This window comes from Mya arenaria, chromosome 3 (assembly GCF_026914265.1).
Source record: "Mya arenaria isolate MELC-2E11 chromosome 3, ASM2691426v1".
In the NCBI taxonomy this organism is placed as follows: domain Eukaryota; kingdom Metazoa; phylum Mollusca; class Bivalvia; order Myida; family Myidae; genus Mya; species Mya arenaria.
The window spans coordinates 10,818,962-10,845,150 of NC_069124.1; the positions used below are offsets into that span (position 1 = coordinate 10,818,962).

Consider the following 26,189-nt stretch of genomic DNA (forward strand, 5'->3'; position numbering starts at 1 on the left):
CTTGCCTATATATAGGATGAATTGATGGACAGAAGTATTTAACTGCCCTAGCCCACATGGAGAATGTTCTTGCCTATATATAGGATGAATTGATGGACAGAAGTATTTAACTGCCCTAGCCCACATGGAGAATATACTTGCCTATATATAGGATGAATTGATGGACAGAAGTATTTAACTGCCCTAGCCCACATGGAGAATATACTTGCCTATATATAGGATGAATTGATGGACAGAAGTATTTAACTGCCCCAGCCCACATGGAGAATGTTCTTGCCTATATATAGGATGAATTGATGGACAGAAGAATTTAACTGCATGAACCCACATGGAGACTGTTCCAGAAGATCAAGACTCGATACTTGACCAATAAATCAAACTATAATTAACTTTTAAACAATTTTCTCAAGTCAATCCTTTCCAGCTCCATATCAGGCAAATTATTTGTATAATATTTTTTATACCAAAGAAATGCAGTGAGAGTAGAGATAAGCAGACATCCAGTAAAATATTCTGAGACCGCAGGCAAAAGTAATGAGCAGAATGTAGATTGATGTTCCAATCAAGCATAAGAAGCGATTTTACAGAATACTGAATTTACAGTATTTTGGTATTATTGCTGCAGAAATATTTATTTGGTGTTATGAATAATAAGACAATAATTATGTGTCTTCTTTATTTTTTACCATCACCCTTTTATACCATGAAAACCAATGATTAAAATTGACAAAGTTTTAGCTAGTTTCACTAGCAGTTTAGGGTAACAAACACATTCAGGTAGCATCAAAAACTAGAGTAATATGTAAAAACAAAGAGCTTGCAGTAAAGATTTCTGAACAGAATACAAACTGAAATGTTTTACGAACAGGATGCAGCCCAACTGTGGACTGAATTGTTTAGTGAAGCAACAAAAAAGCTGAATTTTAAGTGTTGACATGGCTGTTTCTACATTAGCCCAAGCAAATGCCCAAAATACTAAAAAACATTCTTGATAAAATAAATTAAAAGACAAACATAACTTTGACAGTCGTTTTTATCAGAGACAAAAATAATAGCCAGCGATCCCATGGGTAGAAATATATGAAATATATGCACAAACACTTAATACATTGGAATATGTCAACAACGTTGGTCACAAACAAATGGTCTCCATTAAGTTTATTTGATGCTCTGCTCAGACAATACTGACCATTAAGACATCAACACAAGATTTCATATTAAGAGAGTGCAAAAGAGTGTTGATATACATTGTACATCTAACTGGCTGGCAAAGCACACAAAAAGTAGTCACTGAAGTTCTTTTACAAACTTTCTAGTTTCATTTTTTATATAGAAAAAATAATGATTATTATCAATGACAATTGTATGCACAACCTTCAAAAAACTCATTTATTTGAAGCAAAAATTAAAAATAAATAAAACTTCAAATTTAAGAGTGGCATCTAATTCACATAGACACATAATCATATACGCACAGTCTTAATTTTAAAATAAATTTATTAGAAAATCTGGATTAACATGTTCATAAATCTGTTACATTATTATGCAATAGGCTTAAACATTTTAAGATTCATTTTTGTACACTTCATTGAATATCTGGGTATGGCACAATGCACATGCAAAAGTAATGAAATCTAAATATGCTTGTTTAAAGATCATATTGAGCTGACTGTTCAGAAATTTGTCAAAGTTTACAACGTTGTTAACAGCATCATTGTTAACTTCAAAAGGTGAAATATTTGATGATTTGCTCATTCATTTATATAAAACATATACATGTACAGCTGAAACAGTTGTCTTGAACCTTGTTAGAAATACTGTAACTCACAAATGTGCACATCAATGTTCTAGAGAAATAAAGATTTGACATTAAACAAAGATGACATTAACAATGTTGTTAACTTTAACAAAGGTCTGAAAAATTGGCCCAATGTTTACCCTTTTATAGTCAGAGACAAAACTTGCAGCCTTAGCTAATGCCCCACAATTAAGTTCTTAAGTACAGTAATAGACTCACAGTTTCCTGGATTAAAATACAAGTTGGAATCTTACTGATAATTTTACTAATTGTTGAAAGTAAAATAAAAATGAGACATTTAAAAAGGTATCATATCCTGTCCATGTAAATACTCTCATTGAATTATTTTCTGCTGAACACTTAAATTTAATGCACCAATCTAGCACAGCAGTTGTTATAAGATGTGAGAATACTTGAACATGATAATTGAAAACCAAACATTGCAAGACGCGATATCTAAGAAATGTACATTGTATAATAAAAAATATGAATTGTTAAATAAATACTCCACATAGAAATCACATGTACATCTAGGGTTCAAATGGCATGGTGCTGCAGAGAAGGGATAGGGAGAATTTTTTAAAAAAATTTTTAGCTTAAGCATTTAATTCTATGAAGGCAGAATGACTCCCATGTCGCTGACAATGAGGGCAAAAGGGTGCTACGAAAAATAACAGGCTGCAACACCCTTCCATAACTCTAGTGTTAAAGCTCTAACAACTACAAAACACATGTTGTGATTTTTTAACAAACAGATAGTGAGGAATCTTATTATCTGTTTTTGCACCAAATAACTGACAAAATACATTGTGGGTATATTTGACTTGTTTCATTTACGAAGTGCTTAACACAATATTATGTACACTTAAGTGAATAACATTTATCTTGTTTTGTTCATGCAGCCTTTCTGTTCATATTTTCACCTGAGACATCCTGTTTGATATGTAATCTTTTCTGAAATCTTAAAAACAATGTTATCAAAATGTTGCAACTATGCATTTAAATCTAAAATGAATTAATTCTAATCGGAGCTGACATGTTTCATTATGTTGCACAGCAAACTATTCACAGGAAAAATACAAGTGCATGTCAAATGCAACACTTTTCGATAAAACAGCACAAAATGAATTGCATGGAAAGAAAATTTGTAAAATACTGTCAAAGGATAATGTTGTCAATCAGGTAGATAAACACTTTATAACACAAGTTACAGGGTACATTAAACTTATCTATTCATTTATCATGCAATAAAAAAACACTCACAATGATTTGGGCAAATCTGAATAAAGCACATTAAAATCCAAATACAAAATGCATATGATTAAGAGAGCCTGAATAAACAAACCACAACAAGAGAAAATAGCTCTTAAAACTTACAGATAATAGGACAAAAGCAGAAAGTATAACAACAATGTTTACTTGGACTAAAAACTGGGGGCCGTATCAATGAGGGATTTTAATCATAACTTTAATTATCTTAAATCTGTATATGAGTCACTAATGACAACAAAAACATTATTTTTATTACCTCAACTTCATGCTTAAGTTCAATTCACCTAAATATGTACCAAAATAATGAAACTATGGCATTAAGTCAAAAACTAGTTTCCATTTACGACTAAAAATCAACTAAATAGCCCCCAGAGTTTGGGCACTTATGTAATTAACAGTGCTTTTTACATTATTGATTTAGTTAAACATGTTTTATAAATGTAAAAACTTACAATTCAAACTTGTCCTATAGACCTATATCTCGTACCTGGTTCAAAGCATTCACCTTAAGTAAGAAAGCAGTGTAAGATAACAATAAATCATATCTAATTGAAATCTTATCTTCCACCCAATACCCAGTATGTACAAAATATAGCCACTATAAAACCCCAATGTTCGAGTATATGCCAAGAAGCTGAAGGCTGAATATCTAAGAGTGAAGCAGGTTTGTAGAATAATGAATTGTTCCTTCACCAATACTGACAAGAAAGGTCTCACTGTTCACCTGAAAGTAAATTGTTATCACCAAATAAATGTTTAATAAACATTTCAATGAAAATGTTGTGATGAAATGCAAATACAGTCGAACGTTGTTGGCTCAAACTTGCTTGGCTCGAATTCCTCGTTGGCTCATTCTGGATTTAAAAGACAGATTTCTTTATACTGAATGTAAGCATTTCCGCCTGGCTCGAATTTTTTGAGCCTCAAAGTATAATCGCTGGTCCCTGGGAGTTCGAGCCAACAAGTTTCGACTGAACATAGATGTTTAGACAGCTCATATTATAAGTAATATGTATCTACATTGTAGGTTGATCTTTCAACAGAACTACCAGGGGCAGTGATTACGAACAGTCTCAAGTCTGAGTTCAGACTCAAGACTCATTATTTCAAAACTTCATTTCATTGTTATATTCCTTTTTTTCAGAGCATTGATGGTAAAACATCGTGAAACATATTGCTATTTGAATATTTTACTAATATATACCTCTGTTTTGTAAAAGAAATGAAATTAATATGATTTTTTCTTCCTTGGTGAAAATGCTTTTTCTGAGTCTAAGTCTTGGCATGGACTTGAGACTGTTTGTAATCAAAGCCCCAGGACATAATTGTACAAACTATTTGCAAAGTATTTTTCCATCAATCAAGAACTTTAGAACAAACTGACTTAAGAACAAACAGACAAATAAGACTGTGTTAGTTATTTTATAAAATAAATTTTGCCTTTCATGAATAATCTATATATTTTCCCAGACAAAAACACAACTTCTATTCAAATACAAGCAAGAAACCAAATTTGATGATAAGTGAGATGGATTTAAGTAGTATCTTATGGCAAAACTCACTTTTCACACCCTCAAGGTGATGTTTTTCCCTGTCTTTTGAAGTGCCGCTAGTAGCTCATCTGAACTAAGGGTTGAGGTAACCGTTACTGTTTTGGCATCAAGGTTGGCATCGATATCATCCTTATTGACTGAAATATAAGAAAACAGTTTTTAAGTATTCATCAAGATAATTTATATTTCATCAATAACTCCACAATCAATCAACCTGGTGAGTTTTTGATTGCAACATTTGCTGTTTATCTTAATTCTCTAGGTGTTCAGACGGAAACAACCACAATAAATATTTGCAAAATTTTATGGTAACCATACTACATGTATTATTTTTCAACTCACCGCCAATTTTTTCAAGAACCTTTCTTGCTGCGTTTGTGCAGCCCCCACATGTCATTTCCATGTCGAATACATACTTCTGAAATAGTAGAAATAAATGCTACATCAGCTCAAACATTAGTTTAAGCTTATTTATTTTACAACGATTATGAAACAAAATATTACAACATTATATTCGACAATTTCGTTGGCATGATATTACGCAAGAGTATGGTCTTGAGTTGAGGGAGAAAACCGGAGTACCCGGGGGAAACCCACATGACCACAAACCAAACTCACATGCTCCCAGGCAAGGTAACAAACCAGGGCCGCCTAGGTGAGAAGCGAGCGCTGTAACCACTGCACTAGCCAGACAACCAAACATTCTACACATACAACTCATACATTACATGTATTGTTTAAAAACCAATAAGCTAAAATAATTTCAAAATTCTGTGTCAGAGCTGTTTTTATAGCCTTTACTCAGCATCCCAATGCCAGAAATGATATATTGTTTGCATTTAATGAATACATTTCCATAATGGGCCTTTGTGGTAATAGGCCTTGTTGACCGGACACCATTAAGGTTGGTCCATGGGGTATATATCTTCCACTATTCTGTACAGCAATTAAAACTATGCACTTCACCAAAACATGCAAAGACATTATATCTATCTGAATTTGACAGTCATACAAATAACAATGTAACAAACAAACAAACTTATGGCCATAAGCATGTTTTTATAGTGTGTAAGAAAATATTATTGTCTGATCTCTTAAAATTAAACAGACTGTCACTGCTAGAAAACATTCTTTGCATTTTGATTTAAAAAAATGTGTACCATCAAAGCAGAGTACATAACTTCAAGTATTTTTTTCCAGAATAATGTTGAATCTGCAGTGAATGACTGTTTCATGTTTTGTGTTTTATATATAAATATCTAATTTGGGCAATATCCTTTTTAGGAGCAGATAGTACATTGTAAGTTTCATTATTCAAGAAAGTTATCAGATCTTTCATGTATTCAGGGCATTGGTTGTTTTATCTTTATACACACAAATTCCTGTATGGTATTTGATCGATCCATTTCAGCCATTCAATATTTCAACTGATGGTGTTTTTTTTCCATAGGTTTCTGTAGAATCATTTTGCCAGCTCTTTTTTACAGTGTACATGTAGTAATTTTCCTTATTATAGTTTTTTTCTTATTTCAATTTCATTAAACCTATTTTCATTTATTTAATTATATACTTAGTTTTGTTATATTGTGTGCCTTATAGCATGAGCTAGGTTTAGTTTGGATGTAAAGCTATGCATACTATTTTACAGAACACCATTGCATGATGATTGGTCTGGATTTTATCTTTAATTTCTTTGTTATTGCCTCCATATGCATAATAAGTGGAATCATCTACATATCAATTTATTGAAGAGTTATGCAAATGGCTTAAATCATTGAAATGATATCCAAAATCAATTGCCACAATAATATTGGCAAATATGTAGTGTTGCTCAGGCATAGTAAACATGGAAAACAGAAAGTATCTAAAGTAAAGTGCAGAGTTCTCAATAAGTAACAAGTTTCAGTTGATCCATCTCAAATAGTGAAATAACATATCAGCTACTACTTCTAGTACTTAAAATTCACTTTTTTTTCAACTTTTGAACCAGCCCAATTGCCATTTGAACTGTCCATTTTGGCCGTCAGTCGTTTCTTGTTGACAACACTGTATATGACTTACAACGTAAAACCAGCTCTATAAACCATAAGCAACACATGATTTTTTTAAACCAGCTGTATAAAAAAGATGAAAAGTTCATAAGAAAAATAAATATATAATTTAATATGTCCATCTTGGGGTAGTAAAAGACAAGACCTACTACACATGTCTAGAGTCTTTTTTCTCTCTCTTTTTGGAAATAAAACAACAATTTTTTTCTCCCCTCAAAAAGTTTCCCCAATAAAGAAAAAAGAAAGACAGCTAGGATTTAAAACAATATAGAATCACGTTTTTAAATGTATTATTAAACAATCATTAAGTGCAAGGGCTGAATCTTTTTTGGTACGATTGTGATAGGGTTCGAATGTCACATTCAGCTCTGTTTTTTATTACTTGTCAAGTGCTAGAGCCCTGGGGCACCCCACATTTAATAGTCACTATTAAAGGATGTATATTTCCAATTTTTATATATAAATATATATATTGTATTGTCATATTGTTTCCTAATATCTGATGATATATAAACTTATTTTTCCAAACCACAGGTGTATGATGCGTTTTGTTTTATCCCCACCTCCTAGTCTACCCCCCCCCCCCCCCCCCCTCTCCTACAGCCCACCAAAAAAATAATCCAAATTCTTTCAAACACTTAAGAAACATCTTTGTTTAACATGACTACATCTGTGATAGTCAAGGTTCACAAATTCTTATTAATTTTATGTTCAAATTTGTTCATTTTATGGACAGTCAATCAAGTAAATTACCCTTTAATTCATAATATTGAGGGCACACGTATAAAGTATTGTTTGACATTTTGACAAAAGGATGTAGAAACAGAGGAGTGCTTTAAGTTTGAATTAAACTAAAGACAAATTGAAAATAAAATAACATCAAAAACTTCATTTGTAATAACCTTCCAAAAGTCACCCCAAGTAAGACATGTACATGTGCAAAACCTGCGACATGAAATTATGATTAATAAGTATATTTTTTAATAAAACACTTAGATGCCAAGTTATATTTTGCTTTCACTGCCTTTAAAAACATGCGATTCGCTAATGTAAGGCGCCATTTCTATTTCAAAATATATTGAATGTAGTTCAACATAACTAGGATGCCTCAAAGATGTCCATGTTCCCTTTGAGGTTATTCCCCCATGTGCTACATTTTGATCTTAAAACTGTATTTAACCACTGAATGACATTTTTTAGAAAGACGTGTTACGAGTATGAAATGCTAAATGTCTCTAGGTACGCCCCTAATAAAAATAATTTGTTTCTGCCACCTGTGGGTTTAAGGGGGATGTAGCAGAGGGGGTGGGTGAAAACAACCAATCACACACCTGTGTTAAAACATATAATTTCAATAAAAAGTGCCAGAGCAATGATTATAATGTCTTCTTCCGTACTCGTACTGGGCCAACTCTGGAACACTCTCAGGGGCGTAGCCAGTGTTACGCACTTATGCATGTGCGTAACATCAATTTGAAAAATGAAAGGTCGAGGGCTAAGCTAAAAATTGATATTAGAATAAAAGAAAGAACAGCCAAAGTAAACGTTGCTTCTCTGTGAAAGATAGCTTTCTGTGCCGAAATACAATCACTTGGTAACTACAAAGTCGGCGGCCTCGAACCTATGAATCCCCCATAATACACCTCAGAGTTTAACATGTTCGTTCCATTTTTCATTTTCCATTGTTTCCCCCCGAACCCCCAACCGGCTACAGGGATATTCCCCATCCAACACCCTCCCCCTTTCGTGCGTAACATTCGGTAAAGCCTGGCTACGCCTCTGACTCTCGAACGGTAGAAGCTTATGAAGCAACTGACAGAAATGAAAAAATTTAGAAATATATTGTTAAAATATTATGACAACTTACCTGAGCTGACATTTTTAATGTAGGTTTGCTTCCTGTCTGGAATGTGCGATGTTGTGTGGTGTACAAATCGAAATCGATGCAATCATTGGGTAAAACGGACAGTCGCAAAACGGGGCGACACTATTTCCCGGTCTCTCCTCGTAAAATCCGGTCTCATCCGGTCTCATAATTCCTGATTCATAACTTATGGCCCCAGGCAACGGATTGTGTTGCTGATGTTTATAACACGATTTTGACAATCTTATTTGTTTTTATATGTAACAAAATGGTATAAAATATATAAACATTATGTCTTTATTTATGCAATTTGTTATAGGTCTACACTATTTATGCAATTCGTGTTTAAGGTGTAGGGAAAGATGCGATGGCAGTACAAATGCTGATGTTTTTTGCATAAAAGATTGAGGACGGCTAGAGTATAAAGTAACTTAGAATTGCACCTTTTAAATTATGTTATGTCAAAGTTGTTTATTGTTCTTCCTTTTTTGTTTACCCCCCCCCCCCCCCCTCCAGACATTATATTTGTTAAGCATTAATGATTACAATTGAAAAATTCCATGTTTGCATATCCGACTCATATCGATACGATACGATATGTTTATTGCATAAAACATTATACAATGTTCATAGCATGTAAATAAGTAAATCAATGAATGGAGAAAAAGTACACAAACACATTTTCTGGAGCTAATAGTTGCAATGTTATGACATCCTATTATAGTAAGTATGCGTGTGCTTAGACATTAAAGCTACTAGATGAAGAGTGTTTATTTGAAGTTGCGCCATTCATAAGTAATCAACACATTATGTTTCCATTGTTCGTTTATAATTTTGTGCTATTCGCTAACATTGAATACATTTGAATACCTTCGTCATTATTACACAACTTAAGCCGAATATATTTTATTTGTCAACTTGAAGTTTGCAATAAAACTCTAGCTGTTTAAGAAATCTGATGCCGATTATTTTATTTATTTTTGAATTTGGTTATATGTTATCATCGTATTATTTCTAATCAAGATTATTAAAGCCTTTGCATAACAATCATTTATTCTATAAAATTGCCTTTATAATAAACAACAATATTTTTAGGGTATGAACCGAACAGTAGCCATGCGTGTGTAATAAAAAAACTGGGACATTCGCTAATCTCTGACACGCGTTGACACGGGGAGCTTGGTAGATACTCTCTATATGTACATAGATATGTTAGAATTATACAATATTGGTTAAAGGTAACAAGTAGCGATAACATTATAATAAGTAGTGTATATGAGTATGCATTATCTGACTGTAATAATAGAAAAAATAACTGGGTATCAAATGTTAAAAAGCTTTTGAGCCAGTATGGTTTTGCATACGTATTCAATAATCCTAATATGATAAATGAAAAGTACTTTCTAACTGAATTTAAAACAAGAATAATTGATTGTTTTAAGCAAGAATGGTATAGATCCCTTGATAGCCCAGTTTTATTTTTGTATAAGGAATTTAAGACTACTTTTGTGTATGAAGATTATTTGGATTTATTACCTAAAAGCTTACGACTATTTTTCTGCAGACTTAGACTTTCTGCACACCCGTTAAGGATTCAAACGGGTAGATATAATCGTAATCGAATACAACGTGAAGAAAGACATTGTTTATGCTGTAACTCAAGAGATATAGAAGACGAATTTCATTTTATTTGTACGTGTACAAGTTTTGAAACTATAAGAAAGAAATACATAAAACGGTATTATTATTTACGTCCGTCTGTTTTTAAGTTCATCGAACTGTTAAACACAAGAAATAAACAACTTATAAAACTGTCCTTATTTGTCAAACAAGCTCTGAGTATTAGAAGATCAACTTTAAATATTGACTTATAATTATAATAGTTTTGTTCATCCTCACCTGATTTGCATATATATTTATTTATTTTTTTGAATGTATTTATGATTCTATTCCATATTATGTATAACCTATGTCATACCATGTGTTTGTTTATTTATTATTCATATGTGGTTAAGAAGATGATGTACTTTGTACAAGTCTTAATAAAATATCTGTTCTGTTCTGTTCTGTTCTGTTCTGTTCTGTTCTGTTCTGTATAACGCATTTACACCTTTCATGATATGACATTATTGTGTATTGTCATAAACCTGTTACGAAGAGTTCCTTGAAAAAATAAAATGATAATAAATGAACTTCTGAAATATTCGGAAGGCTATTTTACAAAGGAAATATAACTTACAAATAAAGTCGTCATGATCGGTGGAACTACGATGCTCCTAATTTATAAAAAGTAACAAATCTCAGCTTATAAAAGTTCCATGACTTCTATAACAACCAAATGTACGTATGCCTGTGGTGTCTTTGCAACTGCTAATGCTGTGGATTTTTGTTTTAAGAATGGCTATGTAAATACAAATGTCGTAAGTGAAATGAGGGAACAGATGTCTAGAAAATAAAAAAAAATCCGTTTCGTAAAAAAAAGTCGCGATCCCTATGACTTTCAAATTAAAAACATTCTGTTCATGTGAAATGCCAGAATTCGTCGATAGTTTAGTTATTTGCGAAAATAGAACATGCAGGAAAAGATTCCACATGAAATGCGTCGGCATAAAAATTAAAATTAGACGATCAGTTGGCAGAAATACATAAGGCAACTGGTCGTGGAAGTGCATCTGCTGCAACAAAATCAATAGTTAAACAAAAGAAAAATAATAGAATTCCTAAAGTACTGTTGACTTACAAATTTGATTTACATGTAGTCAAGCATTGTTTCTTTTTGTATTACTATTATCAATAGTATACTTTTAACTTAATTTAATATGAAAAACCCCACACACAATGTGTTTGTTATTCATGACATTAATTTTAGTACATGTGCATATTTCATGTTTTTATCTTTGCCTTAATTTATTATATGTTTTATTGATATAAAATATGAAATAAATGGTGACATAATTATCATCAAATATCTAATGTTTTAATCAACTGTAATCTTTTGTAATCCATTTACCCCCCTGCGGTCATTAACACCTTCTCGATCACGCCCGATAGCTACTATAAAATTTGGAAAACAGAGACCGGATCAGACCGGGACCGGGAAATAGTATCGCCCCGCAAAACGGGACAGACGATTGAAACGGGTTCGTGATGTTATAGGAATTCATTATTTTAGGGAATTTTGGGAAAGTCAAAATCTCATTTTTTTATCAAATAAGGAGTTGTATTGTATAAATATAAGAGTATGTCTATGGCAGATTATCCAGTTTGTTGAATGTCGCCAGTATTAAAAAGAAGGAATATATATATAACTGTTTTTAAATTGATCTAGGATTGGTGATATTTACTCCCTCCACAAATTCAAATTCGCAAGTGAAATAATTTACTGATATATACTTATAATATAATTGAATACGATTTTTCTAATATGGTGCAAATTGGCCCTTTTAGCCCCTTTATCATTGAGTATCAACATGTGTACCTTAAGATCTTTGTGTTTGTTATATATGGCGTATTTAAAACTATGAAGTAGAAATGATACCACTTTTTTTATATATATAAATATTGAGGCTGACTGTAGTGGGGAGCGAACTTAAGCCGGAAGTGGCACGATCGTCTGCCCGAGACTATACGGCTGTATTAAGGCTTGATTCTGACTCGTAATCCTTTGTGACTTTGAAAGTTGAATTTTGCCCACAAAGAGAGAAATTAACCCTCACCTGTTGGTGGAGCCGCCCAGCTACCACTCACACATCGTGCCGAAATCAAGTGGATATCAAAAGCTATATCGGCCCGATATTGAATTATTAAGCGGGCCGACATTGGACCGCCTCCATTTTGCAACACATTTTTATGTCGGTCCGATATTTACTCAAGTCCGCTTGCCGCATTTAACAGCTATAGATAACCCACATATCACCGCTTTCTTACACGATCGTATTTTTTTTAAATATAGATATGCGGTAATTTTGATTCGGTGGAAAACCTTGATGCAACTTTAATGTATAGATGTTAAAACAAATTAAAAGTCATACTTCAATTGAGAAAGGTTTGTAAAACACATAATTTTATACACACGTTTTTAAATAAAAACTTATATTCAAACATTAGTAAACAATGTTACAACAATATAATGTCACAAATAGTGTGAACACATTTTAAATGTAATATGTGTGACACAGACAACATATAAGTTTGTGGAATTTTGAAATATTGTTTAATAGTAACATAATGGGACATGCTATAATGAAATATACAAGGTATACTTCTGTTGAACTATTGGCGAACAATGTGTATTAAAAAATATCATAAAGAGTTTATTTAGAGTTTATTTCAGAATATTTCAGAATACAATAGGCAATTTGCCCACGCGTATACAATCAGTAAAATGCTTTTATGGATATAACATAGCCAATGGCCATTCAATCTTTAAATCACACAATTACAAATTGGTTTAACACTCACAGTACCATAGCACAACACAAACATATAGCGAGATGAATAAATAAATATTATCCGTAATAATTTTAGTCAGAGGTCTTTTTCAACTTTCAAACTTTGAATACATACATTGATATTTTTCTATTTACATAAGCATTTTGAGAGGTGAATAATTCTATAAATTTAATCTTATTCGGTCTTGCAAATTAATTAAACATCTATGTAATTAAGCTTATCTTATATCAGTATATACACACCTGTCGCCAATGGTTCAACAGTCAGAAGTATCCATTGTATGATATCAGCACGATATCGGCCCGCATTCGAATACATATAGAATTTGTAGTGTGTGTGTGTGTGTGTGCGTGTGTGCGTGTGTGCGTGCGTGCATGTGTGCGTGTGCGCTTGTGTGTGCGCGTGCGCGTGCGTGTGCGTGCGCGTCACTTTGGTGGGTATAGACCGAAGAAATACTTTGAAGACAAAATACAGAGAGAAAAAATGACTAAGTGGCTTTCCGATCATCAGTGCGCTTGACCTGTCCAGCTCCCGATGCGATACAAGGTAACTAGTCATCACTGGCAAAGCCGGACACTTTTCATATGGTACGGCTTATTCCATAACTCAACTTAATCTCTTAGAGAAGAAGGCCCTAATAGGGGATCTCAGTATGTCAAAGAAGGTGCTCCAATAACCGTGGCAGGTAGGTTATTTCATATTTCATTATTTCCGAATATCCTTGGGATGAAGCCGGCATTGTACGAGTCCGTTAAGGCTGGGTGAAGGCTAAATGTTGTAGAAATCTGGTACATGTACGTATTACGTAGATATCTGGGCATAAGACGTGATTGTATAAGAAATTTATCTACTTGAATGTCAACGTCATTATCGATTATCTTATAGTATCCAGTTCATGCTTTCGATGGTAGAGGCCCAGCTTTTTCTTAACGGTAGGTCACAAATTGCGCAGCCCTCCGCACCATTTGTACTCAGTTGATTTGGTTCTGGCTGTGTGGATTTTAGACGGATGAATATCAGCTAGTTCAGGTTCAGATTAGCGTATAAGAGATGTGTAGGCATTTTTTCTTCGTCATACATCGATGCATTTATTTAAGTTTCTGCAAAGGAAGCCGAGAATCCTGTTGGGTGTTGTTGTGTTTTTACTTTATTAAAAATATGCTGATTCCATGCGATATTTGTAAGTCACAGGCTATACGTACCAAGATATTTAGTTGTTGTTTTTTTTCTTCAGAGAATACAAAGTTGTTCTGATTCAATGAGTATATTGTTGTGAAGGGTTTTCTACGTTGGGTAAATTAAATAAAACTGCACTATTTCGGGTGGAAGTCCATGCCCCATCTGTTTACCAATTCTGCAAGTACATGCAGGTATTTTGTGCAATTCTTTTGGTGATGAGCTGATGTGCCTTTCAAGACGTGTCGATGAACATACCTTAATTTACTGGTAGGTCATTTCATAAAATCAAAAAGAGCAGAAACACTTGAAACTGTCATATTATATATGGATTAGGAGTACTGTACGCTTTAAAGCATTAGTATGTAATACACGGTCACATGTCACAGTAAGTCTGTTTCTGAAAGGGGAGGTAACCGGTGAATGGAGCGTAATAAATTATGCAAATTTGTTGCCATGTGTCACGTGATTATGACGTCACATCAGAAACAGTGCGCCATTTTGTTAAAAATGTGGGGGAAATCTTTTAGATTTTGAAGAACTGTGGGCTTTAAAAAAGGTATGTTGTTGTGGATTCAAAGATTATTTGTGGATCTTTGTACGTTTCACAATTACATTTATTTGATTTTAAAAATCAATGCGTATTTCAATAATATTCACTAAATTGTTTTACCGGGTATGACTTTCGCGGGTTATTCCATTATGTAGTTTGTAAACAAACGGTGTCGAAAAATCACGTGTTTTCGATGTATCAATATAATGTCAAAACTGTCGGGTTTTGGTGTAAAAGGAATAATATATATAAAAATATTACATACAAAAGATGTTAAATGGACGATTCCATTTTAAATTTTAGGGGGGACAGGTTGGTATTATGTCTGATGTATGTGACACATGACACATTTTTCTAATGTAATTTTAGGAAGGACACATTTTTAAGAACCATGCAAGCAACGCTGTTGTAACAAGCATTATTTTGTTTTCTTGTATCAAAATAAAATATTCTGAATGTATTGAACAAAGTCCTGTCCAGTGTCCATCCCCATTCTCAAAAATGGACTATCCCAAGATGCATGCAGATGCATTGTGATTGATCTGTTGGGCATCTCAATGAAAGTTCACATACATACAACCATCCAAATCCCTGGTTGTTGTCTAAACGATGTTAGGCAACACGCAGGACGTATTCCTTATACCAGTCCAAACACTTTTTGGTATCCATAAAGATGTTATTTTGCCAACTTTTATCTCTGGTCAGTCTGGAAAATTCTTCTCTTGTATGAAACATCTATATTTTGATTCATAGTCATGGTAAATTCAGCATTAGGCTATGTGTTCCATTCAAACTCTTCCAACCCTGAGTTCAGTTTCGGTTGCTCACGCTAAAGCAGAATTGTTTTTTTAAGCACTATTGTAACGTTCTTGGAATCATGTAGTCGGAGCCCGGAAAATAAACATTTCTGTTTTAGTGAAATTTATAAAGTTTTGATTTTCGCTTTATTGCTATTACTTCTTTAGGATGATTTCATGTATTTGATACTAATGTTATGGTTTTAGTATATAATGTCTAAACTTAGTTAGTAAATCATAAATTGAAACAAAAGCGGTTTATTCTTAATAGTTTACTTCTTTTTGTAAGATTAATGAAATTGACACCCCTACTCTGTACTGTAAGTTATATATAATGGTTTCGCCCATAGGGTTTGTTAAAATGGATCATTCCATTTCGATCACGTGATGTTGGGGTATTATATATAAGCAGCGAAAGGCAAAGTAATAGTTAGTTTGTGTTTCAACGCCAATGTGAGAACATCGTTAATATATTGGGAAGCTTTGAAGTTCTTCTTGTACTGTTTAGGGCGGGTTCTAAAACAGTCCGAGAATAGGTTTGAAGTTTAATTTAAGGTAGCGTGTCCGAGCTAGCTAGGGAAGAAACGTTACATTGCATCTGAACACAAGGCTACTTTGACTGGCGGGGTGCTACATTTATGGTGACCAGACCCTCCCTATTTCCTAACAGGATGATAACAGTTAACTGGCTAGGGAACCTGTCAGGTCACCAAATGAATAAAACACTTAGCCACAGCGTTAATATTATAATTATATAATTTTTTCCCTAATGCAATGTTCGTAAAAAGAACCAGCTGCTGACCAAAATAGTTGGTTCAAGTGGCAATTTGGCCAGTTCAAATTTAATAAAAATAAATCCACTTAAGTAGTAGCTGGTTGATTGCTTAACTATTTGAAATGGTTCTACTGAATCTTATTGAGAACCTTGCAAATGAAAAAATAATAATAAACACTTAACTATGCTATTATGATATAAACAATCTATTCATTTATAGCTGAGTGCCTGGTGTGACATCATTGAATGTATTAAAATTTGGTTGCCGAGTCGGCATCCTCTGCAGTATTTGGTAAATAACGTACATACAGAGAAGCCATTCTGCATTATAAACACCTTAATTGTATGAAGTTATTGTTTCAAATTAAAACAAAACAAAGAAATAGATCGGTTCTGTTTCTTGATTTTAGTATGACCGAGATTTCAGTCACACGTTTTTGCGATGTGAATTCTGTCACTAATTTTCTGCAAGGTGGTGATTCTGAGCTTCAGAGCCATTTCCCCAAAAGCTTCAAAAAGCTTCAAAAAGACTTAAGATTTATTCTTAGTTTATTGTTAAACAATATTATATGTTTAACACAGACATTGTTTTTTTGTGAAATTTTGCAGGACACTCTGTTTTCTTATGGGTTACCAAGTTTTTGGGATAGCTGATCCTGCAGGTTTATACTGAGAAAAGAAGTAAATGTATGGCACTGTATGTGCTTGTGGATTTTAAGTTGTCAAAAACAACCATGTGTGCTTAGAAATCTAGACATAGTACAGTTGGCATGAGTGTTGTTCAGTCAAAAATGGCCAGTTAATATTATTTTTATTTCTTTAGAAAATGTCAAGTAGAAGTTCAAAGCGGCGCAGTGATGGGGCCAGCAAGAGCCGGTCCCAGCCATCATCCGCCAGTGTCAGCGATGAGGAGAATATCTCTGATGTGGAACAAGCAGAGAATGGTAATGTCAACATATTCCTTGCATCTTAGTCAAAGTGATTTCAGAAATCAGAAAGAAATCATCATTAGACAGTGATTTTTTAGTGCAATACTGCCTTCTTAAGACTGTTTCCCCGTCTGTCCATTTTCCCCAAAATTTTATAATTTTTTCCCAATTCCATAAATGCAGATTACGTTAATGAATAAAAAAGCAATGAATTTCTTGAAATATAAACAAAATATTGACAAGACTTACTCTTTTACAGCATCATGTATGCATAAAAAAGTTAAAACATGTACATTTTCCATTAAGTTTGCTATTTTAACCTGATTTTGTACTTTTACCAAAGTCAACTTTTTTTCCTAATTTGCAAGGCACAGGTAAAAATAATTCCAAAAAAAATCACTGTTAGAAGTATCAAAGCTACATTGATGAAACTCAGTATATGGAAAGACCCGCTTTTGATGTAATAGAATATAAATCTGTTCAGATTTTTTTTTTAAACACATCTAGGCAAGAGGTTCAGTATGAAATTTATTTTATGAATATATAAATTTTTTATAAAAAAGAATATTGAGAAAAATAACTCTGAGGCCAGGCATTTGAATTCGAAACAAAGTGCTCAAGGTCTGAACTCAGGAACCATGTCAAGTACACCTGTAGAGAGATCAAAAGGAGTTTTGTTGCAAATATAATGTACTGAAATTTAAAATTATGCATTATAAGTTGCTAGCATTAAAACAAAGGTTGTCATCATTAATTAAATTCATTTGCATGTTTGTTGTCTTGTTTGATTGAACATGCTTGATAACAGAGCTATCATTTTTTAGGCTTGTTTTAAAAGGTAGTACCGGTAGGCTGAAGGGTAAGGAAAAGCTTTCAAGCTGCAATATAATTATTGAACCTGTTGTTAACTTTTCTATTTGTAAATATTAACAAATACGCTGGCCAGAAGTTCTACTGTAACAAAACTTGTTAAAGATGGTATATTTATGTGAATGTTTTGAAATTAAATGCTTCCGTCTACTGGAAAGGTTTATATGTTTATGTATCGAAATGTTTTGGTTTATTTATGAATAATACAGACGGAAGAAAAAGAGTTGTTTGATGAGACTATTTTTGTTCTACTTTTTCCTGCACCTCTTTTCCAGACTCCGACGATGATGGCAGTGGCTCAGAACAGGAAAGGTTACCTAAGAAGTCAAGAGTCTCATATACAAATACATCAGCATTCAGCATGCCGGATGGTAGGGCTGTTAGTCATCATGTAGTTGATGGTGGTAATTTATATGGTGCTTACAACAAAGTATGATCATCTTCCATAATGACCTACCATAACAATTTTTTTATAACAAAATAATTTATTGATTCCATGTATGTGGGGCCCAATTTTTATATTGAAATTGAAAACATAAGTAAGTTTAAAAACAGAAAAAGGTAATTTTATCTTCATATTTGGAAAAAGGTCTATGTTTTAGCATTGGGAATTAGGTGAGATTTAAGCCCGAAAAGGTCAGACAAACAACAGCATTGATTAAGATGCTGAGATTAATAGTTTTTTAAAACTGATATTTTGCAAAATATATCAACAGTTCACATCATTACATGTTTGTACATTTCAGACATAAAAAAACTGACAGAGAGGATTCTGTGTTGCTCTTGCGGCAAACAGCTCAACTACATGAACCCTGGTGCAATCCGTAAACACCCGTGGCTGAAAGTTGTCACTTGCAAGGCAAGTTATTTTGTCCAGTATGAAATTGATCATGGTTAATTGCTAGTGATTTAATGAGCAGTAAGTTCCAAGAAAATTATTAACTATTTTTGTGTATCGACTGGGTCTGTGTAAATAGTCTTATAGCTTTTTCATTCCCATGTAAGGGGTTGCAAATAAGTTTATTATTTATAGAAAATCATTATTTATGCAATAACAAAAAAAAGAAAAATCATCTTTAAATTCAGTTTGAACAAATTTGTCAGGTTCTTTTTCTGACAGTGTAATGTCAGAATGGGACACCATAATTGTATTGGCAGTTAGAAAGAAGCCCAAAATACTTGCTAAGTTCAAGCAGATTTGTTTGTGGCTGTTGGTCATGCTATTCAACTTCTGGTTTCAAATTTCTGGTAGATGGAATTGATCTGCATTTTATCGTTATACTGCTTATACTAGATTTTAGACTCGCAACCCTTTAAAATAATGATGAAATTCTCAAATCATGCAAACAATGAAACTTTGTAGCATACTTGATGTGTTTCATACACATTCATTCATCAGTCTTTTTTTCTTTACGAATGTTTGAATGAGCCGGTTGTTTTTAGTCCCCTACCTGTTTCACTGGCCACTAAATGTTTACCTTCCGTCAGTCCACAAAAATCTCAGTCCTGCGATAACTTAAAAAGTATCAAAGCTAGATTAATGACATATAGTATGTGGAAAGAGGGCAATATGGAGATTATGCATGGTAGTTTGTTTTTTCCGTCAGACAAAGTAATGCAGAGTTATGACCCTTGTTTTATTAAAAATATAGCCAATTTGGTCGTGTGATAACTCAAAAAGTATCAAAGGTACATTAATGAAACTCAGTATGTGGAAAGAGGATAATATGAAGATTATGCATATTAGTTTATTTTTTCTGTCAGACAGAGTTATGGCCCTAAACTTATTGAAAATATAGCTGTTGGCTGAAAAAAATCTTGGTCCTGGGATAACTCTAAAAGTAACAAAGTTAGGTTATCAGCGTTCGACACTAACGGGAGTCCGGTAGTCCGAGACTCCTAAAATTTGGCTCGAACTACCAGATTTTCCGTCTAGGCAGTCCGTCGGACTCCTTCATTTCAAAATCCAATTGTACACAAATCGTATCCGAAGGTTAAAAGTATCCGAAAGCTCGTATGTAAATATTTTGCGACTCGTCAAATCGTTATCATTTAGACGCTCTTTAAAGTTGTAAGTGACGTCATAGACTGGTATACATGTATATTTTAATGTTTGTAATATGGTAACTAAATCGATAAAACCCGTCCAACGGTGTTTACAAAAAATATTCCTCGTTGATTTTGGATGTAAACAAAGTTTATGTCAACGGTAAAATGGATTTCACCACCGGCAGCGAAAAATAAAAGAACTGAAAAAGAAAAAAAGATAAAGAGTTTGTAATTTATAGAGAAAGGAAATTCAGCAAGCAAGGTTAAAGCAATTGTCTTGGCTGATGTTTGAACTGACATCTGTATATGAGTACCTGACTGTAGGGAGCTTTGTCACTGTGCGCTCTAACGTCGATTGAAAGCCATCAAAAAAACTTTTAAGGGCCATGATAATATTATAAGCTAAGTTATAAGCTAAGAAAATGCAAAAAAGGGAAAAATAATTAAGTTAATCACCAGCTGACTGCTTGTTAATTCAGCTGAACAAAGCTATCTTTGACAGGTAGTGCATTCTGTTTATGGATGCTGATCATTATTCAGAAATAAGGACAGTCCTACACAGACTATGTTACCATGTACCAAGCTTATATTGCAAAGTCTGTTAGCATTGGCACAACATATAAGGCATGTCAGTGTCTCATTGCACTGATTGCAGATGAATGTTCCAATTAAACAAAATTCAGTTTTTGATAATGCCCCATTGAATTCCCTTATATCTGATGGCTCCAAAGCTGCTTCACAAGAGGCCAAGGTTCTATATGCTAGATCGTGGGTTCATGGCAATAGTCATATTAGAATCTATTAGATAAATAGTTTCAGTCATGTTCATGTTATTTGAAAAAAACAATTAAAATATATATAACTTAAATGTGCTCTCAGAATACAAATCTCTAATTTGCCCTTCAGAAATAAAATACCAAAGGCTCTGTGAAATCATTGAATAAATAGTCATCAGTGCTCCAGCCAGGGGGTAGGTCAGAAATGACACTTTTGATGTGAATTAAATTAGCCATTATGGGACACTTGCAAGGGCCAGTACTCAACTTTTTATGTAATGTGATGTTACTTCTTTCAATACTTGAGTTTGTTACCTCAGCTGTTAACTTTAAGTTAGTGTCAAAAGTATGTACATTTATAACTCATTTCTGGACATTGACTGGCAAACAAAAGGGCACAGCAGGGTGTAGTAAAATGGCAGCCGGGTACTTGAAAAGGGAAGCGGGTGTCCCAACCTGTTATTTAGGGCCAGCTGGAGCATTGAGTCAATATATTTGAATAAATGTTCTAATTAGCCTGGACTCCTTGATTTTATGCCGGACTCCTTGATTTTGGAATTAAGGAGTCCGTTGGACTCCTTCCCTAAAAGTCTTAGTGTCAAACACTGGTTATTGAAACTTAGTATGTGGAAAGAGGGCAATATGGAGAGTATGCATGTTAGTTTATTTCGTCAGACAAGGATAAATAGAGTTATTGCCCTTGACATAAAAATATAGCCAGTTTGGTCCTGTGATAACTCAAAAAGTATCAAAATTAGGTTCATGAAACTCAGTGTGGATAGAGGGCAATATGTCAAAAGTAGACAAGGGTGATCTGGTAGGTTTTACAGCTAAAACTAATGCATTTTAATGGATTTTTTTTTTACTGTAAATGCCATTAATTCACTATCACATGGGCTGGGGTGACTTAAACAACTTTAATTTATTGGTAGGATCTGTTACAAAGTTTTCTTGGAGATTCTCTTGAGACAGGCTCATCCTTTTCAAAAGGCTTTAAACCAGTAGGGGACACTTGGCGCCCACTGAACAGAGCTCTTGTTTGTATTCAACAAATATTATAAGTGTCAACCCCTGCAAATGTCATAAAAATCCATTTAGAAGTGTGTTTGTCTTAAATTATAATTGTTTGACATGTACAGAAGTGTTACAAGTTCCTGAAGAGCGGATCATTCACGCGTGACGATGATGGTATAGACGAACAGTGTCGGTGGTGTGGGGACGGTGGGCGACTTTATGGCTGTGATTACTGCAACCACTGCTTCTGCCGTTCATGTATCAAGCGGAACCTAGGCCGGTCAGAGGCCGCCAAGATGGAAGATGAAGGTAATCAGGAATTCTATATGCTTGTTTGTATCACCAAAATGAGATTTTGGATCAACAATACCAGACTCATACATGTGTATGGTTGGGCTAAAGACTATCTCTCTTTATAAATGAAGTTTCCATTCTCAGCAAATACATTGTTTTGCAAACTTTATACAAAGCATACAACCTTAGTTAATATTCAAATTTATTACTCTTATCTTGCATACAATATAAATTTTGCCCTTTTATTATTTGACTTAGAAGTTCTGGTTAAGGTTTTGCATATATATATATAATCAGGTTTTAGTCAATAACTAAGCAAGAACTTTGTGTATTGCGTTGAAACTTTATACAATCAAGTATGATAACTTTTTCTTGCATCAAATGCCAATTTTCTCCTTTATTATTTGACTTAACTTTTGCATGTAATCAAACTAGCATTGATATACGTATGTTTCACCGCAACTTTGCTAACCTTAAACTTAGTGACAGAATGGTTGAGCAGGCTGTCTCCAAAGCAAAGCATTATATCTTTCAATTTTGAATGGACTTTCAAAGTTTCTTTTGTAAATCATTTGATAAAATTATATAAATTAAATCCAATACATTGATACTATTTCAGCTGATCGGAAGTGGCACTGTTATTTGTGTAAGCCCAAGAAAATTTCCAAGTTGACAGATGACTGCAAAAAAATCCTTGACTACATTGAGAAGGAAGATCAGAAAGAGAAAGACAAGGAAGAAAGGGCGAAGAAACGTGAGAAGGAAAAGGAAGAACAGTACAAGAGAGATAGAGAGGAAAAGGTGAAGGCTAGGAAAGAAAGAGATGCAAAAAAAGAAAGTGGCAAGTTGACTGTTAAAACTGAGGTGAAATCTGAAGACAAGGATGAAAAGACAACTCCCAGAAGATCTCTGCCAGCTCCAAAAGAAAAAGAGGAGCTTAACGTATCAGTAAAAGTTGAAACGAAAAATGATACACCTGCAAAAGTAAATATACCTGCAAAGGTGAATGGAAATCACACACCTGATGTGATTCTAGTGGAAAATTCTCCAGATAAGGGCATCAAAGACAAAGTGCCACATTTCCAGCACCACAGAGCGAATCTGTACCAACCTCACAAGGATGGTGTACAGAGAGTTGTCAAGGAACAAAACATTCTACATGTGACAGTGGGACCAAAGAAGCCAGTTGTTGTATCAGCTCCATACAAAGACAATGTGTTTGTACCTAAAGTAAATCAGAGTTCTGGTGGAAACATAGTTTTGGTACCAAGTTTTGCTGGACAGTCACAATTAAGTGCATTAAAAGGGCCTAGGACTAATTTTAGTACTGTTATATCAAAATCAGCTACAACAGCTAAAACTAATGATATCTTTCATATGAAAAATGCTGTCACTAACTTAAATGTTGAAGGTTTGTTAGACCGACTACAGCACTCCTCAAAGGCGTTCAGTTTACAAATGGAGTCAATTAAAACTGATATACAAATTGCTAAGCTGTCAAGAGCAAATATGAACTTTGCTTATGGAAGTGCAGTGTCATCTATGAAAAGCAGTATAGATGTTATGTTCAACTCTTTTAGGGACATGTTTAATGTGCAGTTTGTTGCAAATCAAGCAGGAAGTGATGTGGTAACTGAAAAGGTTACTGAAATCTCTGCTAAGAGTGAAGTGAAAAACACTGAAATAAGTACAATTGTGCTTGATGACGATGGTGCTAGTGACAAAAAGACTGTTGATAAAAGTGATAGTATTGTAGACATATCTGATAGTGATAGTGGTAAGGATGTTTCTGAAACATCGGATAAAGAGATTAAGAAGGTGCCCTCGAAATCAACAGAGGATTTTGTAGTTGAAGTGAATGAGGATTACGACAAAATGGAAGTAGATGATGATACAACTGATGATAAATCTGATAAAACTCCAACAAAAGCTGATGATGAATCTGATAAAACTCCAACAAAAGAAGCATGCGTGGAAACTGAGTGTGAGAAAATAGACAAAGAGGAAGAGACAAACAAAGTAGACTCTGATAAAAGTTCATCTAAGACAAAACAGAGTGAGGAAATGGAAACCGAGGAAGAAACTAAAGACTCAGAAAATGATAAAGCTAACAAGGCTAGTGAAGAAAAAATTGACAATTTGAAAGAGGTCAAAGACTCAAGTAAAGGGAAAACTAGCAGTGAAGAGGAAGTTGAAGAGAGTAAAATTATTGAGTCAGACCAAGAAGAAAGTAAATCAGATGATATTCTTGAAAAAAGTGAAAACACAGCTGCAGAGCTTGAGCTGTTAAAGGAAATGGCTGATGAGATAAATGACGGAATGCAAGACTCAGATGAGGAAAAGAAGGCTACTCGAAAGTCGACCAGAAGTAAGAAAGGGGATAGAAGTGAAACTGAAAATTCAGCTGCAGAGCAAGAACTGTTAAAAGAGATGGAGGAAGAGCTTAACGAAGAACCTGAAGATGATGTGAAAAAGAAGCGAAAGTCCACTAGAAGTAGGAAAGTGGATAAAAAAGAGAGTGAAAATTCAGCGGCAGAGCAAGAGCTGTTGAAAGAAATGGAGGAAGAGTTAAATGATGATGATGATGAGCAATCAGAAGATGAAGTAAAAGTAAAGCGAAGATCTCATAGAAGTAAAAAACAAGAAGATAAGAATGAAACTGAAAATTCAGCTGCTGAGAAAGAATTGTTAAAAGAAATGGAGGAAGAATTTAATGAGGACTCAGGAGATGATGTAAAATCAAGCCGAAGATCTGCAAGAAGCAAGAAACAAGACAAAAAAAGTGAAAGTCAAGAGTCATCAAAAAAGTCTGGATTGCCTAAAAAGACAGAGAAGGACAGTGATACCGACAGGAGAAGATCTAGTAGATCTAAACCTGACAAAGAGGAGGACAGTGAGTCTGATGATACAGTAGAGGACAAGAAACGTTCTAAGTCTAAATCCACAGACATTATAAAGAAAGATAAATCTTCTGACAAAAAATCGGAAAAGAAATCAGAAAGCAAGAAAGATGCCAAGGACAAGGATTCAAATAAAGTTTCTGATGATTCCAAAAGCAAAGAAAAAAAATCAGATAAATCTGAAAAGCCGGGAAAAGAAAAAAAGAAAAAAGATGCATCAGTAGATGATGATTCAGATGACACTGAGGTTGAAGGTGTAAAAGATCTTCCAGACACTTTGTCCTCTGTAGATACATCATCTGACAACGACAGTGACGACTTTGATGCAGGCGCTCGGAAGCACAAGGGAAGATCTGCAAGGAGTAACAGGAAAGGTATGGAGTCATATTCTCTGATTTCATGAAATTCGGATGCTATAAACAGTGTGCAAATTTCAATTTCAGAACCACAGCCAATGGGGTTATGAGTTTAAAACTTGCATAGCCTATGTTAAAATCTCATAGCTGTACAATTTCAACATGAAAAGTAACAGAAATTTACATTAAGGCCGGTTTGTTTTGTTAACTTTCTGTTGAGGTTACCTGCCAGAAGGTTTAAATTTGGTTTCCTGTGGTATCCTTGAAAATGTTCTCTAGCAGTGACGTCCCTTTTTAAGTATAGTAAGAATATCACTGCTAAGATTATGTTTAATATGGGTATTGGAATTTTTATATTTTTTTTTGTCAGGTCTCCATTTTCATCGCTATTGGCAAGACGGCAGCCTCTTAATTTGCGCACTGTATAAATAGTTACTGGTATAGTTTTAAGTTGCTATTGGCAATACGACGGCCTCTTAATTTGCGCACTGTATAAATAGTTACTGGTATAGTTTTAAGTTTTATATAAACCAGAACATTTGTTTAGGATGTCATGCCACACAAATGAAAAATAGAATGCCTGCTACAACAGTTCCTAATGAATTAATAACTTTCCCTCAAATGGCACCACCTTTCAAATATGCTATCATTCGGAGCCCTTATCACTCCTGTGATGGCTCTAGTGATTGATTGATTCAAAAGATATCGGT

At 33.9% G+C, this 26,189-nt stretch overlaps 2 protein-coding genes across 2 annotated transcripts in view; one reads left to right on the forward strand and one right to left on the reverse strand.

The window, feature by feature from the left end:
- Nucleotides 1-3,654: 3,654 nt before the first annotated feature.
- Nucleotides 3,655-8,669, reverse strand: LOC128227177 (copper transport protein ATOX1-like). The gene is made up of 4 exons (XM_052937451.1): nucleotides 8,542-8,669; nucleotides 4,966-5,041; nucleotides 4,633-4,760; nucleotides 3,655-3,794 (listed from the first exon to the last, which is right to left on the reverse strand). The coding sequence occupies exons 1-3, from the start codon at nucleotides 8,551-8,553 to the stop codon at nucleotides 4,636-4,638; spliced, it is 213 nt and encodes a 70-aa protein (XP_052793411.1). The 5' UTR covers nucleotides 8,554-8,669; the 3' UTR covers nucleotides 3,655-3,794; nucleotides 4,633-4,635.
- A 5,965-nt stretch (nucleotides 8,670-14,634) lies between these two features.
- The window catches only part of LOC128227093 (transcriptional regulator ATRX-like), a 32,813-nt gene continuing 21,258 nt past the window's right edge, over nucleotides 14,635-26,189 (forward strand). Inside the window, exons 1-6 of the mRNA XM_052937299.1 lie at nucleotides 14,635-14,725; nucleotides 17,115-17,235; nucleotides 18,366-18,461; nucleotides 18,837-18,949; nucleotides 22,055-22,238; nucleotides 22,843-25,497. Of these exons, the coding sequence (XP_052793259.1) occupies nucleotides 17,118-17,235; nucleotides 18,366-18,461; nucleotides 18,837-18,949; nucleotides 22,055-22,238; nucleotides 22,843-25,497 (3,166 nt within the window). The 5' untranslated portion in view covers nucleotides 14,635-14,725; nucleotides 17,115-17,117. The remainder of the gene's footprint in view (nucleotides 14,726-17,114; nucleotides 17,236-18,365; nucleotides 18,462-18,836; nucleotides 18,950-22,054; nucleotides 22,239-22,842; nucleotides 25,498-26,189) is intronic.